Raw genomic sequence first — 24,734 nt, 5'->3', positions numbered from 1 at the left:
GGCAGAAAATATGAATATGGACTCCACTCAGTGACAAAATGAAAAATACCAACTCTCCATTTGCAGTTTTAACACATTCAAAATATTTCTGTGAGTTCTGTGGGTAGATAACAAACAGAGCTAAAACTAAACTAAATGTGTTACAGCATTATCACTGCTTCTCTCCTAACACCAGGCGATGACAGTCTGCAGGTGAAGTTGAACCTTGTGAAAAAGAAACTTTCTCTTGCAAAAAGGAAGAAAAAGCATGGGATGATTTCTATTTTCAGTTGAGAAATACAGCCCGGTTTAGTTTTGAATTGTTTCTTTTTGAGGCCACAGAGGTTTACTGTCTCAGATTCGCACCTCACTCCGGTCATTCATCATTGGGAAATTGAATTGTTCTCCATGCCAAGATGCCACAGTGTAAAATCAGCCATTAGTTTTTAGCCCAACAGCTGGATGTTCCCACGGCAAACTGCTGCAGATGCTGGTATAGGCCTTTGATTTATTCTCTTCTGGGGAACCTGCTGGCCAATTGGACAGTCTGTCTCTGGAGGTGCTCATTTTTCAGAGCTTTGCTTTCGGGCATGACTCCACATTCCCTTTAGGAATTTCTTCCTGCAACCTACTCCTGTACAGTATGATTTGCTGGTACATTTTAAATCCCTACAACAAACTTTAAACCCCTGTGTAGGATTTTGTGACTTTAATGACTCCTAGTGGCATCATTTAAAGGCACCGCATGCTGTTTGTCTTGTTTTGTGGGATTATATTTTCAAATCTGATGATTCTTTGAAAAATGTCAGACAATAATTTTGTGAAACACTTGGTAATAATAGCAGCTCAACAGCTCAATAGCAGTCAACAGTATGAATAAAATAATACTACATTTTGATTGAATGTGGTGTATTTGCAATACAGTGTAGGAACATGTCAAAAAGACAGCAGGAATTAAATACTTCAATTTAAGCATCAAGGTTACACATGGCATTTTTGGTAACTTCACTGAGTCAGAGAGTCGCTGTGATTTAAAGCTACAATTATTGTTTTTTGGCCACTAAGGGGCAGGAAAAACACTGAGAGAAATCAACAGCCAAACTGCTGTGCACCACATGTTTGGCTGTTGTGGTGATTGTGTGACCTAAAATTTCAATATCGTATTGTGCTATTTAGAAAAGTGTTTCACTGTAGTGAGTTGAAATGCTTGCTAACATATAGATGTTTTAACTTTTCTCACCAACTAGTTGCTACCTTTATTAGTTTTAGTTAAGCTGGTTAAACGTTTTCACAGCTTATTGCAGTTTTTCGAGATTTGAGGCTGAGGAGGTTCACAGAGTCAATGATCTGTCAGTGTTTGGCACTAAGTCGTGCTGGTAAGCTAACAAAGAAAACGGATTAGTCTGAGAAGTTTTCAGTCGTCTAATTATGCACCAACCACTGAATGGCCTTGACGGCCAAAACTATCGGCTGATGTTTTGTCAATTTAGTTACATTAGACTTGACTGTAACATAAGATGATAATGTATAGTGTCTGTTTTCAAGAATTAGAACTGCACTAGAAAAAAGTAAACAGTGTAAAGAAGAAAAATGTATAAATACATGCACTAAATGATGTCATATTAAAAATAATTGTATTGAGCAAAACTAATTTCTAGTCATGTTTTGTTCTATACTCATCTGCCTATTTGAGTTTCCTTTTGTTGTTTGTTGTTTGCTTAACTTGATTGTTGCATTTGAATTTCTCTGAAATTATCTCAGAACTCAATTTACATTAAACAATTCCGAATGAACACACTTGTTGACTCAAAAAACAAATGCAGCATTTTGCAATTGTTTTTCTAAATCAAAAATGTGTTTTCTCATTAATTCTAAAAAGGAACAGATTTTTTTCTTATTAAAATCTTCCTATATACATAATAATTAACCAAAAGTTACTCGCAAGACTTTATTTAAAATAATCGTTTCACGCTTCTGTAAATAGCCTGCTGTTATTATTGTTGTTATTAATACTATTATGATGGCTGAGAGAGCTCAACGCACTGCAAATGATGGAAACACGTGCAAATTAAGAAAACAACTTCATCAATTTGATGACACATGCGCTGCAAAAAGTCACAACACATGCAAATACACTGGACATGCTTCCAGGGGACCCAAAAAAGTGATGAATCTGCCTGTAGTCCAACGCTTTGTGAAGTTCCATCATCGATGATGAGTAGCAGACTTCAAACAACTTCAAAATTGATGAAGATGTTTTCTTAATTTGCACGTGTTTTTTCAATTTGCATGTTTTCTTAATCTGCAGTATGTTGAGCTCTCTGGTCCACCGCAGTATTAGCATGATTATTAGTTTTATTATTATTATTCACATTCTGCATTAGAGGTGCTACAGGCGTGAGTTACTGAAGAGGTGAATGACTCTTTTTAACTGGTATAACTCGTATTTTCACACATGTAAACATACATATGTATAAATAGTGTTTAGGGAGTGTGTACTTGCTGCTTCCTGTGGCCCAGTGTAAACTCCAATAATACCGCGTGGCACTTGGAGACTGAAAGCCCAGGTTGGGGGGGGTGGGAGGGGCCTGTGGCTCAGATTTCCAGAGGAGAGCGACCACCGACCCGCTGACGAACATCCTGTGTGTGCGCAGCCTGCGCGGCGCCGCTGCTCCACACACACAGCGCCACCCTGCGACCAGCGGCTGAGCCCCATCCACATGATGTATAGATCGAGCAGCGAGCCCGGGGGAAGTCCGAGCTGAGCCTCCTACTATCGGAGCATCCTCAGGGAAAAGCAAGAAGCTAAACAAGCAAAAGTTTTCCCGAAGAGTCTACATGGACGCAAAGGAGCAGCTCGTGTGACCCGACGGAGAGACTGACGGGAGGCTCTCTTCACACGGACAAAGAATGATAACATAGGCGGCATTTTGTTTGCTTTTTTCCGTGTGTGTGTGAGTGTGTGAGGGGACACGACAAGCTGAAGTGTGGGAAAGTTTTGAGGCAGGGCTATGGCGCGGAGCGGAGACGCCGCCGGGATGTCCGAAGCTCCCAAAGTCCAGAGGAAGAAGAAGAAGAAGAGCAAGGAGAACAAGACCAGGACTGTCCACACAAACTTACTGTACGACCTCTCCAAGGGGGAAGAAAACCCCAACAGACACTATGCAAACAACAAGATAAAGACCACCAAGTACACGGTGCTCTCCTTCCTGCCAAAGAACCTCTTCGAGCAGTTCCATAGGTTCGCCAATGTTTACTTTGTCTTCATCGCTTTGCTGAATTTTGTCCCGGTTGTCAACGCGTTCCAGCCCGAGCTGGCCCTGGCCCCCGTGGTGTTCATCCTGTCAGTCACTGCCATCAAAGACCTGTGGGAGGACTACAGGAGACACAGGTCGGATAAAGAGATCAACCACATGGACTGTCTGGTCTTCAGCAGGTACGTCAGGGCCTGGACACAGCCAGGGCAGCCAGATGTGTGTCCAGATGCTGCTGTTTGTCCATCAGTGTCCACTGAACAAACTGTCCTCTGCAACTAATGCTTCCTACACACGAGCAGATGAGGGCACTTTAAAAGAAAAAAAAAACAATCAACACACTCTTTAAAGTGTCAAACCCTGTAGTTTTAAAGGTGTGTTGATTTGTTTTTTTGACTTTTCTTGATCGTGGTCATGCATCCACTTTGGCCTTGTCAGTCCAGGATAGGAAGTAAAGTCAAGCTAAACCTGGCTAACACACGAGCAACATATATCTCACATGGAATCTAAATGTCTGAAAAAACCCACCTGTTTCCTGCCCGCCTGTCTGTCTGAGAGGTGTGAATCCTCATGATACACACGCAAGTGCTTTCATGGTTTAATATGACTCAACAACAACCTGTTTGCCCTACTGCTAACCAAGCGTGGGACAAAATATCGGTACATCACTACATCATCATCCTGACTCGTGAGATAGGATTATCAATATGTTTAACAAACTCTGAAATTACTGACACATGTCAGTGTATGAAAAAATAAGAGCAGTTGAGTAAGTCATTCAAACTTATATCCAAGCCACAAATTTGAACAGTAACAAAGCAAAATTAGTGTCATTTTCAGAAAATCCTTTACTATATAATCTTAATTGCAGATAAACCAGGTAGGATAAACACAAAGTTTTCTGACTTTACTCCATAGACTGTTTACAAAAAGCTCTGCACACAACGTCCAGCACACAAACAATAACACAGACAGTATATTGTAGAACTGTTTGAGGAGGACTCACCAATGACACCAATGCACTTTTTTGTACATTGTTTCATCTCAGTTTGAGTGACACCAAATTGCAGTGAATAAATACACAAATCCTGTTATTTTACTCTTTAGGGGCATCTTGTATTATTCAGGTATCATGTTAGACAGTTATCATGATGTATCGTTATATGATTGTCTTGCAATACATTGATTATCGCAGAATCCCTATATCTTGATATTATCGGTATTGTGGGCCATGTATCACGTATCGTATCGTACTGTGAGTTGCCCTGCGATTCAGACCCCTCCTGCTATATTCCCCAGTCTGTGTGTGTGTGTGTGCACGCAGAGTGTATTTTGCTAATGAAAAGCAGCACTGTCGACCATGTACAGAGCATAATTCACGGTAATCAAAAGGCTCAGTGTTCGGCCGCTACAGAGTTTTAGCTTGACCCGAGTTGTTCTGTCAAGGTTGGACATAATTTAATTTTCTTCTGCTTTGGCAGTATTGTGCAAAACATCTCCTTGCTCATGCCCAATAACAGCTGACTGGGCTTAACCCCACACCACAGCCTTGTGTCATTTTCCTCAAGGTGACACACAAAGTCGCTCACACTGTGGATCACTTTCCCTATAGCTACAGGTGAACCCACGTCTAGTAAAACAAATATCCATCCTCACACAGCCACTTTTCACGTGGCAAAGTAGGGGGAGTCCGGATTTGTGATAAAGGAAATTCCATTTTTATCAAAAACACTAATATTTACAAAGTCAGAATGATGGAAACAGTCATGATTTACAGCAGAGGATTCCTCCTAAATGTAGATTGTGGAGCCGCTACAAAGACACATGCACATACACACTGAAATCGCACATTTGCAAGTGTACTTAAATGGAATGTAAATAGTTTGCTCCAAATCAGTTTTTAAAAGTGACATCAGCATCTACTGGCGCTGTCCTGAAACAATCTGGATTCCAGGTCACTTAACGCCTCATTTTTACCGCAGCAGTTTATCTAGTTGTTTTCTATCTGAGCTGATATACTCTTTTACAACCGGATCATTCATTAGTGACGTGTGTCGGACTTCTTCTCCACTGCCCTCTTTTCTTTACAGAGAATTGAAGATAAATTTCTCATTCAGTCATCGTTGAAGGGTAGATCTCTGGCCGCCATTACACCACAGGAATAATGCATTTCCACAGGACGCATAGTCTCCTTGTTTTCAGAAAACACTTAAGTCGTTTTTGACATAAATCTATCGAAATAAAGATTGATCAAATAATTAAACGCTCAGAAAACCCCTGACACAGAACTAAAACAATTTCCTCCATTCAGTACTGCTGCTTTCATTTTAGAAGTAAAGTTTTCACTGTAGCTGTGACCTTTTTAAACAAAGATCACCAGTAAGAGGAGTGCTCGAGGTTATTTCATTAGTATTCATAGATTCATGATCCTGGTATGTTATGGTTCCAGTTGGCTGTGTACATTTAATAAGGTGTGAAGTCAAAGATAACAAAGCCATGTTCTCACTAGATTTACACATTCAAAATGTAAATGTGTCCACAAGGAGTAGACATATTCACCTTATACGTTTCTTCAGCTGTTTCAGGATTTTGTTCTTGGTTTTAGTTCTTGGTGACAGGAAATCTTATTTCTCTTATAGAAAAAGCCTTCCCCGTTCTTCTCTTCAAAATAAAAGCACATTGTTGTTCCCAGCTGGAATGTAGAAACTTACAAATGGCATTTTTTTAAAGCAACGATTATTTAGTTTGTTACAGTCGTCCACAGCCCAGGGTGACGCCTTCAAATAGCTTTAGTTTTTCAACCACTTGTCCAAAACTCAAACACTTTCAGTTTATTGAGAATAAAGACAAAGAAACCAAGAAACCTTCACATTTGAGAAGCTGGAACCAGAGATTAATAATGACTTCAGTGAGTGATCAGTTATGAAAACAGATAATAAGAAGTTTTTAGTTAATCAAATAATCGTATTAGCTCTACAGTGCATGCAATAAAAAAAAAAGACTATTCACTTAATTATTCACTTATTTTATGAATTTAACAAGTTGACCGATAATTAAGCATCATTTTATGAGTAATTATTTTTGGCCACTTGCCAATGTTTGCATTGGTATAAATGTCTCACACTTCTATCACACATTCACACATTCAACACTTCCTTGATCTAAATACTTTTTTATTCACAGGTTATTGAGTTCTCTTTAGGCAATAGAATAACTGTACCTCACAAACAGTTATGAAGATGAGTTTTTACTATCTCATGTTCCCTGTGTTGTTTTTTCTGTGTTATTATTGTCCCATTCTCTTTAAACAGTTTGTGCATGGAAATAGTCTGATGTTCATGATGAAACCACGTGAACTGCAGTGACAATGAAATGAAAGAAATATTCTTATTTACTCTGATTTAACTCATTAATGTCAGTCAGTGAGTGCGGGTGTGTATATAGTGGTGGTTTCTATCAGAGCTATGTATTATTATTTAGTATATTTGCTACCAGGTTAGTCACATAGTACAGAAATGAAGGCTGGTTACCATCAATATAGTCTCAGGGCTGTTATCCCGTCCAATGCAGCAAATTCCACTCAGATTAGTGACATCATTTACAATAACAACACAACCACATCTGTGGAGAGAAGAATCTGTGTGTTGACACTAAAAAACAAAAAGTTTTTGACTCGTGACAAAGGCAGTGTTGTGTTATATGAGATATGAGATCCTTTTCTCTTCAGTTGGGGAATAACATTTGTTTAAACCTCCTGAGAAAGTTCCGGTCCCTCCACCTACATCCCACATACAGTATGTTTATAGTCCTCTGAGGACGCAGTGTTGTGTTCATACATTTTGGACATGTTTCGTATTTAGATGGACATATTGAGTAAGACTTTGAGAGGAATATATTAGGTTAAGAGGAATTGTTACCACTATAGTCTGTGGTAACAGCTTTAGCACCAGCAAACAGTCTGTCCTCCTTCATGCTCAACATGTCTGCTGTTCCAGATTTATGGAAGTGGAACTGAAGTTTCTGTTTATAGAACCACCAGTTATTGAAAACAATAGCTACACATCTCTCATCCCCCAGCTTACACCATCTCTTTTGCCTCCTCATGGTTTTGGCAGAGCGGAGAGACGCTATTTGGAGAAATACTGGAAGGAGGTGCGGGTGGGAGACTTCATCAGGCTGCGATGCAACGAAATCCTCCCCGCCGACGTTCTGCTGCTGAGCTCCAGCGACCCTGACCGCCTGTGCCACATCGAGACCGCCACACTGGACGGAGAGACCAACCTCAAGCAGAGGCAGGTCGTCCGCAGCTTCTTTGACCTGGTGAGACGGATGCTCATCACCCCTTGATTTCCTGTGGTCACACAAACTGTGTGTGTGTGTGTGTGTGTTAAATCCTTTGATAGAAGCAAACGTTTACTGAGAGTTGGTTAGGAACTTTGGTCACAAAGTAATAAATTCAGAGAAGGTTTGTTTCACAGTTTTAGCTCACATCCTTCAGCCATCAGATATTAGAATTTATCCATTGAGAGACCCTAGAAGATCAGTTTAAGTTTCACTTTTGGATTCTGAACTTTTGTGTCTTTTACTGTTATCAGACATGAACTCTGAAGAATGCAGCCGGAGTTTTTATATGTCAGACATGCGTTCTCAACAAAAGGAACATTTCCAGATCATTCAGACGAGGGGTGGAGCCTGAGTATGCAGGAGGAACAAGCTGCCCTTTCAGCAGCTTGTTGAATTTTGGCGTCGACCCTTATCGATAAACAACTCTCAAATCTCGTTGCCTTTCTAAGTTGACATTTTCATCGGCGTGTTCCACGTGTATGGCACCTCTTTTTCATCCTAAATTTGCTTTGACTCCATCTGGCATCTACACAAACACTTGCTCACTTTACATTTTACAGAAATGTTCCTGCCCACGATTTTTATTTTCCTGCCCACGATTTTATTTTATATCTGTACCAGTTTGGATGTTTTTCAAATTAAAGGAAGAGTTTAAAAAGTCATGAAAAACCTGGAAGGTTTGGGGAAATAGAAAATTGTATTTACCTTAAGTCACATAATTGAAACATTTATATGGAGAAAAAAAAGCACCAACAAGGTCGATGCAAGAGGGCAACATAATGACAAACACTAATAAATCACACATATACTATAGATAGGTAGATTATTCTCAACAGTCCAGATAGAGCATTCACCCATAACACAGCAAAGAAATCTTGAAAATTCCCCAAGACAAAGATTTATTAAAATCCTATAAATATCTAAACATTTCAAAAAAAGACAGACATCACAAAATTCCACAAGACATCACTTACAGATAAATTATTGCACTTATCGTTGTTATGAAGTAGGTATTGCAGTCTTGAAAAGTTGCCCATGCAAACTAAACATTGGAGTGTAGTGTTAGTGCAAGTATTTGTCAGGGCACCATCAGCTCTTTTGGTCAGGAATTGTAAAAATTTCACGAATAAGAAAAAATAATTTATTTACCTGTTTTCTGTTTGCAGGATTGTGATTTCGACCCTTTAAAATACAACAGCATAATTGAATGTGAAAAACCCAACAATGACCTGAACAGATTTCGAGGCTACATGTGAGTATTTCCTTCCCATGTGTGTATGTGGTTGGCGGACGCCCACCATCTGTTTAGACTCAGAGATGCTTGGCTTTTTAAATTTGTTAACTCTCATTAAAGATTTCATTTTCATTTGGTCATAAATGAGTGCAGTAACATTTTGAGCAATGTTGAGCTTTGAAATGGAAATAATGTGAAACTGCGGTTTGTTGACATGCCTGCAGTTTCCAACGTATAATTATGACTCAAAAAGTTTTTCCAAATCAAGATTACAATTTGCCTTCTTGGGATGCGGTTGCAGGGTTTCACCCATTTGACCGTGCACGTTTTTAGATACATGTGCTTTGTTTAGCAGCAGAATAAAATGAACCATCAGCTGCTCTTTGCAACCTCATGACGAAAGCTGTTGTATCTGTAGGCATGGAAAATAGCTGGACAGTTCAGTTATTTAACACAGGGTTAAATAACTGAAGCTCCTGAAACTGTTTTAAAGATAGGGTTGGTAAGTTGTTTCTGAAACACCTTTGATCATATTTGTCTGGTCAGAATGAAAAGATTGGCTGGTGCACCTGTCTGTCACTGACCTGCTTGCCTTCATGCTCCCTGCCTGTGCTCTCACTGCACATGACTGGAGTCTTCAGTCAGAGAGACATACACCTCTGAAGCAAAGACGATAGAAGTTGGCTAATCATGGAAAGGTCCGCAGTTAGCAGCTGTCAAGCAGTGTGCGTAGCGTTGTGGCTTAGCTTTGACGAGAGCGCTGATGGGAGGGGGTGTGATCTATCTGTTGCATATTTTCAAAGTCTAGCCTGCTTTTTGCAGGATTACCAAACCTATCTTTAAATGGTCTTAAATTGAGATTGGATGACTCTTCATTTTTTAGGCATGTCACTGTCAAAGGTCACGCACATTTCTCTACTCTGCCAGAAACAAAAACGTTCTGGTATGTGCTGCATTGTTTATCTATGGTTAGGTCTAACTGATGTCTTTCAAGCCAGCCTGCTAGTTAGTTAATGAGCATGGGGAGATGCATGTTTGAAGAGACGAGTACTTGTGGTGGTGAAAGCCGGTGCCTGGAAGTGCTCAGGAAGCAAACTGTGTTGTGTTTTGAAAGTCTTTCAAACTTGTGACAATGTGAATCAATGCGTTGGAGTCAGACATAAGTATGTTCACTTTGAACAAGTATATTTTCACTTTGGTGTGGTCTTTGTCTATAGCTGTAGATACCCTGTTAGCTCAGCTCAGATAGTCACTCAGCTAATTTCCTGTGTTACACCTAACTTCCTTTTGTCTCTGTTTGCAGTAAAATGCTCATAGTGGTTAAAAAAAAAATCCCACACAGGAACACTTAACTCGGATAAAACCCAGTGTGTTTTGACTAAACAAAAAAGATATGTGATGTAATTACAAAGCTTTAGAGGTGCTGTCGGGTCAAAATCAAAGTTTACTTAGGTTTCAATGTTTTTACTGCAGTTTCAGCCTCTTGGTCAGGTTATTTTGGTTGCTAGAAAGTGGCCAAGTAATACATTTAGAAAAGGCTATGGAATGAGACAAACTGCTTTTTGCATGGATTATCTTGCAACCTTCTGCCCATAAGAAAGGAGAATTTATCTAATGAGAGTTTCTTAAAGATCGGTTTGAGTTTATTTTGAAAGTTAGATATTGAATTTGTGTGCATTTTTAACTTTTTTCAGACATGGACTCTGGAACGTTTTCCAGAGTTTGCCTTTTACATTACATTTCATTTCGCTGACGCTTTTATCCAAAGCGACTTACAATAAGTGCATTCAACCATGAGGGCCTGTCACATGAAGAACGCATCGGATGCGTTGACAACAACAGCAAAATTTCCAAGACTTTCAGGCGAGGGATTGTCCCTGAGAATAACATGCAGGAGTCAGGACAAGTATAAATTTAGCTGTGAATTGGATTAATTTGAAACTGAATTGCTGGAGTTTTCCTATAAAACCGGACGGATGAACACTTACCTGAATAAAAACCCAGTGAAATTATTTAGCTTTAGAGGTGCTACGAGGATCGATTTTGTTTACCCTGGGAAAGAGCTGTGTTGCTCACTTTAAGCTAAGCTAAGCTAACTAGCTACTGGCTGTTCCTTTAAATGTATCAACCTGCCCCTTTTAAAACATTCATCGTTATATGTTTATCAGTGAGATGGAGCTTGTTTGCATCGCCCAGATTTTTTCAGAGACTTGAATTCATGCTAGCTGTCTTTTCACCGTGTCTTCACTCTGCTCGGACACACATACGTTTGTGTGAGGATGAGAAGACGAGCAGTGTCCTCTGAATTGACAGTGAACCCGCCAGGCTGACCCGCACTCGCATGATTATGACATGTATTCTTTGCTCAGAAGGAGACCAGATGCTGCAGGTATTCAGTTGCCAGGCTACAGCGGAGCACAGACACAGCATTGTCTCCGCAGTGTTTTATTACATTACGACCAGTGGCACTGAGTCTAATCTCGCAGCTTTCTGGGAGAGAAGGCATTCTGCGTCTGGTGCGTTATCAATTTCTCGAACAGTGTGCGCTATGAACGAGGACGAGCTTTGTGTGAGATCAGCGACACTGCCATTAATCCATAACGGTGCTGATGTGTCATGGGGCCTGCTGTCAGAGGCCAAAGGATGAACGATCCTGTTAGTAAACATGCTGACAGCTGCATGGCTTTGAAGGAAGAAGAACCGAAATGATTAAACTCTGCTCCCAGCTCAAGGATGTTTAACTAAAACGTTTGTAATCCTTGATTTAGTAATGGAATTACGTCTGACAGTAAAAGCTCAGCTCGCCCTTACAACACTGCTCTGACTTAACGCAGCTCAACACACATCTCACTTTGAGTTAAAATGCTCAAAGTAAACTTCTTCCTTTCTTTTCTGAGAGCTGGATTCAGTCTTTATATGACAGTGGTGTTTTAGATGAACCTGACAAGCTTTAAAATAAAAAGTCTGAGGTGAGATCTAAGGGTCAGCGATGAAGCAGTGAATTGCCTAAATGATTCAAAGCCCGAGGGGGTTTTCTGTGGTGCAGCGCGTGCTCAGTGCTTCTTTATCAGGGGGGATTTGTGCTGAGATAAGGGCTCTTGCTAAGGGAAGTCCATGATGCTTTGGAGCGTGATGGATTGAGGCGCTCAGCAGAATAAACTGATGTTGGCTTGGTAGCTCTGGTGTGGAGAGATACTCCATTTCTCCGCAAGCATCACTATTTTTCACCTGAGTGTAAAGACATAACCTTAGTCGTTTCAGCTGTGTTTGATAAAGCCGCGGACTAGCACTCATGGTGGGGCTGGATCCCGGACCTGAGCCCATTGGGACTTGGAATCAAGTTCTGTGATGTTGGTTCGGCTATCTACTTGATTTTTTTACTCTGCACATGGCAGGAATCAGGGAAAACAAGAAATATCCATGCATTTCAGGGACAGGGTAACAAACTTAGAGAAGCTTATATTAACTACATCATGCTTTAGTAGGGTTCGGAAAAAAATCAACTGAAAAGCCTACTGTTCAGGTTGGGCTCTGTTAGTTTTGTCTCAGGCCTGGACAGGTTCAGACAAAATATGCCACCTAAGCCACACTCTATTGCATAATACTGTATTTTGCTCTGTGTTGGATGACTTAAAATCAAACCAATGAAAATGCCCCCCTTTGGGGATGGAGAGTTTCCTCTACCGGGGCTGCCTTGATGTCTCTGTCTGGTTCTGACACTCCACTCATCTCTTTAAGCTTAGACGGCAACCTTTGACCTCACCACACTTTCAGTTTGACCGCTCCCTTATTACCAGCCCCTTGGCATGAGGGCAGCTGCTGTTTGGCTAACATAGCGATTATGATGTACTTTTAATTTACTCCAAAATATACTGTGTAAGGACAATTATTCAGACCACAACCGATGAAGAAGTCTGTATGGCACAATCAATCAATGTGTACTGCCCACCCCTAACTCACGGTAATATGAATTCCTTGACAGAATCCATCGAAGTGGCAGAAGAGATGCACTTTATAAAGAAAACCTGCTGCTGCGAGGCTGCACCATCCGCAACACAGAGGAGGCCGTGGGTATAGTCATTTATGCAGGTAATTCCCCAGAGTAGCTGTCATCGGCCGTCACACTGTACACTTGACCTCTGACCTGCTGCATCTAACACGGTGTGTGTGTGTCTTTGCAGGTCACGAGACCAAAGCCATGCTGAACAACAACGGCCCACGCTACAAACGCAGCAAACTGGAGAGACAGATGAATGTAGATGTGTTCTGGTGTGTCATCATCCTGCTGGTCATGTGCCTGTTTGCTGCTGTGGGTGTGTATCTGTTTCAGAGTTATGTTTACACTTGTGAGTGTTGGAATGCCTCTGGTCGTATTGAGAAATTTCAATTTAAAAAACCTTCATTTGCTGGATTTATTGGAAACAAAAGATAAATCTCACATAAAGTCTTGTTGGATTGTGTTTACTGTGCTTCTATTCATATCTTCTCGTTTATGTGTTTATACGAGTTGACCTTGTTCTGTCGTTGTTCCAGGTCACGGGCTGTGGATGTTTCAGTACGGAGATAAGAGACCTGTGTTTGACGTTCTCAGTCCAGAGGGGACAGACTTATCACCAATCATGTCAGCCATTTATCTCTTCCTCACCCTGATCATCGTCTTTCAGGTACAAAACGGGGAGAAGCCCAAAGAGACACAGATATAAAAAAGACCTACCATATCACGTTAAGTTAGAAATATTTTATCCTACTGTACACAAGCATTGCTATAAATCCAAAGCATTGGCAGTAGTTATTTCATCCCCCAAAGGTGTGTGTGTGTGTGTGTGTGTGTGTGTGTGTGTGTGTGTGTGTGTGTGTGTGTGTGTGTGTGTGTGTGTGTGTGTGTGTGTGTGTGTGTGTGTGTGTGTGTGTGTGTGTGTGTGTGTGTGTGACCTCTAGATCCTTATCGTCACATTCGGTGTAGAAAAGGAGAGACAAAGTACTTTTCATGCTGCATAATAATCAAGACCAAAGTAGGAAAAAGTGCTACCTGACAGCTATTATTTTTGTTTGACTTAAAAATGTCAGATCAAATGTCACCCTGTCCTGTGTCAAATGTTGCTGCTGAAATAAATGAGAGGTCAGTGAAGATAGCAGCATGGTTACACTGTACAACCAGGAACTGTTTGAGGTTGGAGACCCACCAGTGTTGCCAGACGTTGCCCGAAATAAACACATGACACTGTTAGCGTCCAGGCACAAGCACTGTGCATGCTGACCTGCCCTCCCAAAAGTTATGACTCATTTCTGCGGAACCACTTTCCACAAATGTTGCCTGGAAATGTCCCAGTAGGGAACAATTTTTAAACAATCAAGCGGCTACTAAGAACTCAAATATCATTTATTTATATAGGTTTTTGGCCCGCAGCAAAGCTAACTGAAATGCAGTATGTATAATATAATCCTGTCTTTGTTGTCTGAGATACTCAAGTACCCCTTCAACAACAACACCACCATTTATTTCATACATGTACCCATTAACCTTTTTCTACTGGTAATCTGTAACTTTTAGCTATGAGCTGTTCATGTGATGATTTTAACTACATTTTATCTACATGAACCATTGATTTTCACCTTTGTTTTTATTGATGATGTTGATGAAACATTTACAGAGCAAACAATACTTTAGGGGTTACATTACTCCACACTTTTCTTCCATCTGTGTTGGTCTTAAACAATGTGCCATTTTTTTCCATGTGTCAATCCTTTGTTTTTACATATCTTCATTTACCCTTTTTTTTAAATCTCAAGAATTTATCCATACCTTTTGTAATTTTTATGTTTTTAACTTAACTGTTTGTGAACTAGTTTTCACATACTCATTTCAACTTGTATTTACAGGTGTTGTTTGATTTAATGAAATGTAGATATCACTGCCCGCTCTGTCTAAACATGTGTGTATATATATAAAATATATCACAATGTAGGCTGGGAAATGCTGATGTTCAGCTCTACCTCTTTCTTCTCTAATAAACACTCTCTCCTCTCCAAGGTGCTGATACCCATCTCCCTCTTTGTGTCGATTGAGATTGTCAAGATCTGCCAAGTGTACTTCATCCATCAGGACATGGATCTGTACGACGAGGAGACAGACTCTCACCTGCAGTGCAGAGCTCTTAATATCACCGAGGATCTCGGCCAGATGCAATACATCTTCTCTGACAAGACGGGCACGCTGACGGAGAACAAGATGGTGTTTCGCCGCTGCACTGTGGCAGGGGTGGAGTACTCCCATGATGCCAATGGTGAGATACACACACACACACACACACACACACACACACACACACACACCTTCACAAAAGCAGTTACCAGTCATTGTCTCTTTACTTCCCTCTTAATCCACTAAGACGGCGGCAAATAAAAGCGTGTTGTTTGACGACCACCTAAAATCTGAAGGTTTTCTGAAGAGCTGACAGAATTGGCAACGTTTACAAAACTTGTTATTTCTCAGCCTCTACAGCAAATAGAAACATGAATTAAAAATATTTTATGGGTTAAACATTTGGCTTTCATTGTAAATCATTGAAGTTTCCCTGAACTTTGCGAACATCTTACACTTAAAAGGGAGAAGCATGAAGATGTCACACCCGCTCTTAAAGTTTTTTTTTTTTTTCACAATTATCTCATACGGTCCTAATGGGTTAATAATGAAAAGTGTTTGTTATCCAGCAAGAAGACTTGCTATGTACCAGGAGATGGATTCTGAAGAAGAGGAGTGTACATCTCACGGAGGCACCCTGCCCAGGCGGGACAGCGTAGCCAGCCACCACAGCGCCCCGGTGGTGCTGCGATCCCAGAGCACCAAGTCCCATCGCAGGACGGGCAGCAGAGCAGAGGCCAAGCGAGCCAGCATCCTGTCCAAGCACACGGCCTTCAGCAGCCCCATGGTCAGTGGGCATCACCGTCCCGCTATCACACTGTGTGCTGTCTGCTCTTCACTGATAAAATCCTCCTCTGTCCCGCAGGAGAAAGATATCACCCCCGACCCCCAGCTCCTGGACAAAGTCAATGAATGCAGCAGTCAGATGGACTTCATGCGCTTTCACAGCCAGCCAATGTCCCAGCTGCCCTCTGACCTCTCAGATGTCATTGATTTCTTTATCGCTCTCACCATCTGCAACACGGTGGTGGTGTCCTCCCCCAACCAGCCCAGGCAGAAGGTAAAACTCACCTCAAGACAATCTCACTAGCATTCCTTCTTCAGGTTAAGAATGTTAAAAATGTATTTCGTCTGATAGGCTGCCTGAAGGCTTTTCTTTATCACATTAATGTTGGTGTAACTTCATTATAAATCATTGTATGCACAAAATATATACTGCAAATCTCATCTGACTATACTAGAAAATCAGTAATTTAGAAGGAAAACTTTTGGATTTGACACATAAAGGGTGGAGTCCACTTTGAAAATATACCCAGTCCATTTGGATTTTTTTTTTTATTGGATTGTAGTAGAAAAGTCTGCAATTCATTATGAATTAGTTGGTTTTTTTGATGGCCTTAGAAGATACAAATAACTCATTTACATTTATAAATGCCTTGAAATCTTTGTCTCGCCTGCTAAAGAAAGCAATATTAGTTATAACCTTTGTCTGTGTGTGTCATAGTGACATAATGATGTCGTGACAGACAGCTCAAACACTTCTTTTTGGATCACCAATACATTTTGTGAGAAAAACTTTCTTGGTGAGGATTCCTACATGAATTGGCTCAATGTTATGGATGTCATTGCTACTGTTAATGAAACTGATCATCCAGCTGCTACTTAAATGGTGCTGTTATTGTTTTAGTTTTTTGGTCTTTTCTAAACTAAATGTGTAAGGGTGGAAACAAAAAACTGAGCTGTTGGAACCTGTGATGGGATGAGAAACTGAATTTCAGTTTTTGATAGTACCCATACCGACAGCTGGATAAAATTTCCTTTAACCATAACCTATGTTTGTTTAATTAAGTTACTGTGTGTGTGGGCTCCAGGCTTCAAGTATATACATGTATCTGGGACTACAGATGAACTACAGATGAGCTTTGCAGTATAGGTTTGCTTATATGTGATGTACTTCACCAGATGTTTCAACAGATTACTTTTTGTTTCCTCCATTGATATGCAAAAGACTTCTTGTGCTGGATCTTTATCGTAATATTTAGTCTGAAAAAGCAGAGAGAAAATACATGTTTCATGCTACCGCGAGCATTGTCTACATCGACTATAGTGAGGTGTTTGTCTGTGCTGCTGAAGCATGTTAGAGAGAGCTGACCCCGACCCTCACACACATCCTGCAGGAGAGAGAGATATCTGTATTAGGAACAGTGAAAATGCACCATACACAATTGTCTGATGAGATCAAATGTGCAAGAGAGCTTTTGTGAAGCGATATATTTTCTCAGTGTTTTCAATAACGAGCAGAATCGAAAATGTTGCAGATGGTCAATATAGAATCTTTTAAGTCCATATTTATTTGTTTGCATTTTCAGATAACTGTCTATTGGTCGGCATGCTCGTAGTCCTGAGATTGATATCTAGAAAACTATGGGTTATTTTATTATTATTCTATTGATATCCTTCCAAAGCACTAACACAAGGCCCTGTCTAATGTCTGATTTCTTTGTTTTTCTTCTTTTGACCAACCTGGTAGTAGCCTGCATCTTTTGACAAAAAGGGTTCAAACTGTTATTTTGGCTACTTTTTCTATAAAAACATTCTTAAAAGCACCAAAAAATTCCCAAATGATCCATACGCACGAAGCTTTCACTGTTTCGTTGCCTGTTACTTTGATGTGCTCACTCCAGTCGCAGTTGTGTATCCGTGTTTTGTTTTGTTGGTCTGGGTGTGGTCGTCCTGCTCAGAGGTGATATCCTCTTCTCGCCACTCGCTGTGTGCACCGCCTCGCTGTCCTGATGTTCAGAGGCACAAATCAGTTCAGATATAGCTTTACACTGTGACACGTTATTTATGTTGCTGTGTTTCTGTTTGGAGGTTATCTGATAAGATGGAAGGAAATGTAAATCGGCACAGAAGCACTGGCTTTGATACAAATGTCCTCTGTTTTTTTTTGTTTTTAACTCCTTCTTTTTTTTTATGATTGTTCTTTTTGTCCTTTGTTTAGGTGTAATTGTTCACACGTTATTATGATTCCTTCCCGGCTAACCCAGCACCTGAATGATTTATATCTTTATGTGTGAGAACTGTGGCTCCGGCTGCCAGCAGACCTCAAAGTGAGTCACACTCTCTGCTGTTGTGCTGCACCACCTTGGGATAAAGGATTGGCTGAAGGATTAAAGCCAGGAGGTGCATTTTCATCAGTACAGAAGTCTTGTATGCCACTGAAGCTGAGGCTGGTTTCTCAAACACAGCACTGTGCTAACGTTTGAGGCACTTTAGATGTTTTAGATTCTTATCCATCACACAATAAGATTCAAGGTGCTGAGTAACAAGATTGTTGTAACCCCCAGAAAGACGGAAGACACTGAGATGGCAAAAAAAATACACAGAAGAGATCTACCTGATAGATACCTTGAGAAACTGAGTGAAAGTTTACAAGCTTTCAATGATGTTAATTGATGAATATATACTGTTCATCCCATTCATTTTACTACTATTATAAACCTGTGTGTTTGGAATGGGCTGTTTGCCTGGCCTCTGGTGATGCTTGTTGCTGCTTTCTTTCTGAAACCTTAAAAACGTAAAACTAGAGACCGACTGCTGGACTCAATCCACAGAACTCTGAAGCTGCACTACCACAGCAACTGCACAAAGAGCTGTTCCCCTGTTTATTTAAAGTTGAGTGTAGCTCGACTTAGTATGCAGAATATGAACTGGACAATCAGTTGTCATTGCCGTTGCCCCACTGTTGTTGTGATATATTGTCACTTACATTAATGAGTCCCAGCAGTAGCTGCCTCACAGTTTATTAATATTGAATGTATTGCATGTACAAATCGCACCAAATTTGGCAGCGCACTTCCTTGGAGATGAGAAGACACTTATAGTATAGATATTTTTTATTGTTCATTTCTTTGTAGATTTGTTCGGGAAAAAAAGAGAGAAAGATACATGACAAAGACAGTTAATGCACACATGGGCTGGAATACATTGAAACCACATGAAATGCCTGAAGCTTTTGCACTATACTGTATCTTAAGAACTGTATCTTTATGTATCATAAAACCCCCTTTAACAAACTTCTTAAGCTTAAGAATTTATTGTAGGGTAAGGACTATTCCCTAGTTGCTTTTTCAATTTTTTTTATAATCTCTGTATTGAATATTTAATATTATTTTCAAAATCACCATACAAAATAAAAAAACACCCTCCCCTTCTCCAACCCTATAGTCTTTACTACACCCAATCCATCCCAGCACCCACTCCCACCCTCAGTCTCACCCCAGCAGGCTGCAACTGTCCACAACAGACTACAGTAGTAATAACAACAGTGATAATACAGAGAGAAGAGAGAAAAGAAAGAAAACCTACACACTCACACTCTCCAGTGGAAACATTGAATCTCTCATTCCTACACAGAGAGAGCACGATGAGTCATTGTGGTTGCCAGTAGTTTTCAAGACTACATTTGTCATGACCTTTGACGCCCTCTGTTAATGTACTGATGTAAAATAATGAATCATACTGTTTGAATAAGAACATAAGACTGAAGTTACACAAAAACAAAGCAGTGAGCACAGCTTTAATCACAGTGATATCTGCAGCACTTTGACAGAGAAAGGTTGAGCTCAGTTTGTTTTTTGGCAGCATTAAAGTGAAGGATCATTCCCTATAGCCTGATATATTAATCTTATTTATGAATGAATGAAAAGGAAATACTGTGTCACCCGAATACTGTGTTCTGAGGATACCAGCACCTGCATGTCTTCCTCCAGCAGCAGCTCATAGTTTAATTCATATTTTCTTAACCTGATATCCACTCAGTAGCATGAATTATAAAAGGCTGAACATAAAAACAACTTTATTGCTACTTGCTGCTTCAATTAATCTTGGTTCTCGTCCTTCAGGTCCGCATGAGGTTTGAGCTGAAGTCCCCGGTCAAGACCATTGAGGACTTTATCAAACGCTTCACTCCCAGCCGCTTGACGTCAGGCTCCAACAACAGCAGCTCCTCCAGTCTCATCACAAACCGCTCCTCCAATAAGGGCTGCTCCAGCATTCTGTCCTCCCCCTCTGCGGAGAGCACGCTCACCAAGCTGGATGAGGAGCACTCTCGCGGAGGCCTGGACCACACCTTCAGCCCCGCCCCGCCCTCTTATGATGGTAAGGTGTTGGGCCTGGAGGAAGGTGAGCTACGCTACGAGGCAGAGTCGCCTGACGAGGCCGCACTTGTCTACGCAGCCAGGGCTTACAAATGCTCCCTCGTTGGACGCCTCCCCGACCAGGTGACCGTGGAACTGCCGCACCTGGGGAAGCTGAGCTTTGAGCTCCTGCACACGCTGGGCTTCGACTCCACCAGGAAGCGCATGTCTGTGGTGGTGAGACATCCTCTGACGGATCAGATCACTGTGTACACTAAAGGAGCAGACTCTGTCATCATGGACCTCATCAAACCTCCCAGCACAGGTAGGAACTCGATTGTTGCCATTCTCACATTAGTGCACACTAGTATCCCAGTCATGAGGATTATCCCAGTTAATATTTGGGATATTGTGTGTGCATACTTTTTACATTACATACTTGTTTAATTTTTTTAATGTATTTTTGGGGGGCTTTTATCGCCTTTAATGGGTAGGACAGAGTAAGCTTTGTGAAAGGGGGATAGAGAGAGAGTGGGGGAGGACATGCATACATGGCCACGGAATCGGACCCGGGCCTCTGCGGCCTGAGGCCTTTCCTTGTTGGGCGGCAGCTCTACCAGGTGAGCTATACGCCGACCCTTGTACAGATATCTTTGTCAGGACCAGTTTGAGCCTAAACCCTTCAGAGGGAGGACATTTTGTCCGGTCCTCACTGTCTGACCCACTTTTAATGGGTTGTTTGAGGGATAAGACTTGGTTTTAGGGTTAGATATAGAATTAGGTTTAGGTTAGGGTTTGGGTAAGGATTAGGGTTAGGCATTTAGTTTTGATGATAAGGGGCTAGGGAATGCATTATGCCAAGGAATGTCCTCACTAGGATAGCTGTACAAACATGTGTGTGTGTGTTTGCCCTAGGGTTAAGGGTTATGGCAACTGTTATCTCTTTTGCTCACACAAAATGATAACTACATGTATTTAGTTATTAATCGATGGTGTCGGATCATGAATCAGGTTTGTTTGAGCTCCAGTCGGCAGTGATCAGAATGGGATAAGATGTTTACATGCACCAGTATCTCATCTACTTAAGGAGTACTCCAGCAAGTAAAAGCAGGTTTCTTAAAACCAGGATAATAATAAAAATACATGGATGAATAAATAACAGATATCCTCAGGAGATTGTTCCAAAGAGTGGGAGCCCTGACAAAAAAGGCCCGGTCACCCTTGGTCATTAGCTAAGGGCTTATCCAGGTTACTGAAATTGGGATACAATGTCTACATGCGCTTAAACACAAAAAATGGATACTTCGTTAACCTGATAATACCTAGGATACTAGTGTGCATGTAAATGTAGTCATTTTGTCCTTACAGGTGAATTCAGTGGTGGTTAGAGTTGGGAACCGAACCTCGGTTCCAAATTAGTACCGAATCCAAAATGCCAAGTAGCGGGTACCCGTAAAAAAAAGAATTTCAGTTCTGCCAGGACCTGCCTACGTGACTACGTCACGCACCACGCAACAGCCTGTCCATTTGTTTAGACGCGACCTAGCATGCAGGGCTAACATAAACGGTCAAAAGTCAGGTTGCCAATTGAAGCTCACCAAACATTTAAGGCAGCACCGCGTCGATCTGAAAGACTGTACATTGTTTAATGTCCTGCGGTCTCCGAGCCCGAGTATGTCATCTTCAGCTAGCGCTAATAGCACCTCGCTAGCACCTCCAGAAGATCTCCGGAGAGCATGCCGCGATGTTTGGTTAATTTAAACACCAGCATTTTCAAGGCAAAAAGTTTCAACATTCCCTCTATCTCAGATACTACAAATTTACACAGTTGGGTTAAAGACATTGAACATGTCTGATAAGGCTCTGAGATGAGTTGTGTGGGTTTTCTTTTGTAATTTTGCCTGTCTACCACAAGGCGTTACTACTGCTGCCCCGGTGTAACATGAAGCCCAGCTACTGTGCATCGGTCCAGACCAATAAAGATATTTTTGTTATGTAAACATTCTACCCCTCTTTTTTTTTACCATTTTGGAATCAAATGGGGAATCGTTAAGAACTGGAATCGATAAGCAGAATCGGAATCGATAAAATTTAAACGATACCCAACCCTAGTGGTGGTACCTTCTTTATTAATGCTGTCAACATGTGATTTTCGGATGCTGTGTTGCTGCTGCTGTATTATGTCGGCGGACGTCTCCACCAGAACTGATGAATCATAGCTAAATAAAACATGTGCGAATCAGACATGTCAGCAAACCCACGTCAGTTCAGAGTGATGGATTAATTGTAACTGCTTTTGTGAAAAACTGTGATTCTGCTGTGGATCAACGTGTCTGCACAAGGTCGGTGGGCTTTGCCTTCATAGAGCACTCAAAGCTCCACCCTCTCCCCTGGCCAACACCTTCATGCTTTCCACTGATGTAAACGTATAAGGTAACTTGTTATGTAAGACCTGGTATTTTTAGAGCAAGTCACTGCAGCAAAACTCAATGCCTGCGTTGACTGGTGCCTGAAAAACAAATTCTGGGCTTCCTTGTGTATTTTTTCCTGTGTGTTTTTTAAAACCTTGTTCCATGCTCTGCGAGTTCTTTAACATCCTAATGGCAGAGGTGTACCAGGTTGTTAGTATTCCAGGCACACAAAGAGCTACACAGGCACTTTTCACTAATGCTCCGTACACAGCCACCACACATCTGTCCAGCAGTGCTTAGCGAGGACTGTTACAGCCCACACACCGAAGGCTTGAAACAACACATAGCTTGTAAGGCTGCACCCAAGAATTATTTCTATTCATAATATTGTTTTAGTCAATTCATTGATCATTTAAACTATAAAATGTTCATATTTACCAGAACTCATGGCAGCATCTTCAAGATTATTATTTATTTTGTCTAATATTCCACAACTCATAGATATATATATATATATGTTAAAATTATGTTTAAAATATAAAAGACTTTTAAAAACTGTTGTTTATTCTAGGAAAATCTACAACAGCATCAAGACTGATTTGAACTAATACTCTATGGTCACACGTTAAAAGTCAGCTCCACTGCATCTCAGTTTAGCCGTTTTCTGACGTGAACTGTGGAAATGTCTGTGCGTGTGAATGTCAGCGGAAGAGAAAGAGCGCAAGCAGAGTCAGGAAGGGCTGAATTGATGAATGAATGCGCGCAGCAATGAAGAAATACTTTACTCATTTAAGAAAAGTTACAAACATAAGGTGGTGATCAGGGTTGATATTGTTGTGGTCATTCAAACAAATCGATATTTTAACTGTAGATGGTCAGAGACATCAGCTGAGTTGGTGTCGGTGTGTGTGTGTCTGCGAGTAAAGTAAGAAAATTTAAGATGACCCAGCCCAAGAAGTTTTTCACTCACTCTCTCAAAGTGGTGCTGCACACGAGAGGAGACGTGTCACTGGGAAAGTCCTAACACACACCTTCACCCCTCCTCCACCATGTGTCTCAGTTCAATGCCTTTAAAGGCCGACAGGGTGTACCTTACGCTCAGACAACTCACCTCTTTGTTTTCCCATTGGGTAAAACCAGCCAATTAAAGCACGGCATGAGTTGGGCTTCCTCATAACAGACATCTATAATGGCTCCTTTCAGGCAACGAGGGAGTTGTTGTGTTTCATTAGTAACAGTGTACACAGAGGTGCTGGAAGTTGACTGTTCACCCCTGGGTCTTAGAAGTTGGTGTGTGTCTGATGAAGGAACTCTGGTCTCGCTCTTGCAGCAGGGTCTTGTTTAATACCACATTCCACCTTAAAACATTTTACACATTTTAAAAATACATGTTACATGTCCCCAATAGAGAGTCTCCTACTGACATTTATGGAGCTATACAGTTTGACAGCACTGCAGTTTTACCGATTCTTTGAGACTTTATTATTTTGTACATCTTAAAATCATACAATTGAAGCTGCTATGATCAATATTTTGATGATAATATGGTGTTGTGGAAGGAGTGGTTTGTTGTGACAAACCAAATATAATAACTCTTGTTTTGTATGGAGCATTTTAGCATCTTTCAGTTCATTGTTTTGATTTGATGACCCAACTGAACTCTTTTCCATCACTCTCGCTGTTCAAAAGAAACACCATCTAGACCCACTGCACGCAACCTGCCAAGCACCCAATGACAGACAGACAATGTTAGCTAGTAAACATCGTGGAGCATTTAGCAGCTAAAAAGCCAAATAATCTCTGAGCAGTTGACTGAGACCAGGACAGAGCTCCAAGGAGAGTAACTATTGGACTTGACATTTGACCTTTTACACGAGGGGAACAAATTCTATATTTGGTTGCTTTTCTCATGTTCGGGAGGATGAAAAATAAACATTGTGTGCCTTTACACGTGCATCTGGGCTGTTCTGGTCCTAGCAGCTACGTGTCAGAAACAAAAAACTCCTGCTGTCCTCAGAAACACTTTTTTTTCCCCCTCAGGCTAAAAGGAACAAGTTTTTGCTGCAAGCAACCAGAATATTTGTTATCAATGAAGAAGCCATATTACTGTGCTTTGGTTGTGAATAAAAGCATATTTAGATTTTACCTACTATCATGCTGAATAACATCCATTTTGTGTTTAGATAGTGACAGTTTTGTGTTACGTTATTCCGCTCAGTTTTAAAAAATCAG

At 40.9% G+C, this 24,734-nt stretch overlaps 1 protein-coding gene across 1 annotated transcript in view; it reads left to right on the top strand.

Annotated features, from left to right (window-relative positions):
* The first annotated feature begins 2,609 nt into the window (after window positions 1-2,609).
* atp10a (ATPase phospholipid transporting 10A) overlaps window positions 2,610-24,734 on the top strand; it is a 37,419-nt gene continuing 15,294 nt past the window's right edge. Inside the window, exons 1-10 of the mRNA XM_034583328.1 lie at window positions 2,610-3,415; window positions 7,349-7,553; window positions 8,744-8,829; window positions 12,794-12,900; window positions 12,993-13,124; window positions 13,345-13,475; window positions 14,843-15,095; window positions 15,523-15,740; window positions 15,819-16,013; window positions 19,858-20,416. Coding sequence (XP_034439219.1) covers window positions 2,991-3,415; window positions 7,349-7,553; window positions 8,744-8,829; window positions 12,794-12,900; window positions 12,993-13,124; window positions 13,345-13,475; window positions 14,843-15,095; window positions 15,523-15,740; window positions 15,819-16,013; window positions 19,858-20,416 — 2,311 coding nt within the window. The 5' untranslated portion in view covers window positions 2,610-2,990. The remainder of the gene's footprint in view (window positions 3,416-7,348; window positions 7,554-8,743; window positions 8,830-12,793; window positions 12,901-12,992; window positions 13,125-13,344; window positions 13,476-14,842; window positions 15,096-15,522; window positions 15,741-15,818; window positions 16,014-19,857; window positions 20,417-24,734) is intronic.

Source organism: Hippoglossus hippoglossus, chromosome 4 (assembly GCF_009819705.1).
Source record: "Hippoglossus hippoglossus isolate fHipHip1 chromosome 4, fHipHip1.pri, whole genome shotgun sequence".
Taxonomy (NCBI): Eukaryota; Metazoa; Chordata; class Actinopteri; order Pleuronectiformes; family Pleuronectidae; genus Hippoglossus; species Hippoglossus hippoglossus.
This window is presented reverse-complemented; position numbering and strand designations above follow the sequence as displayed.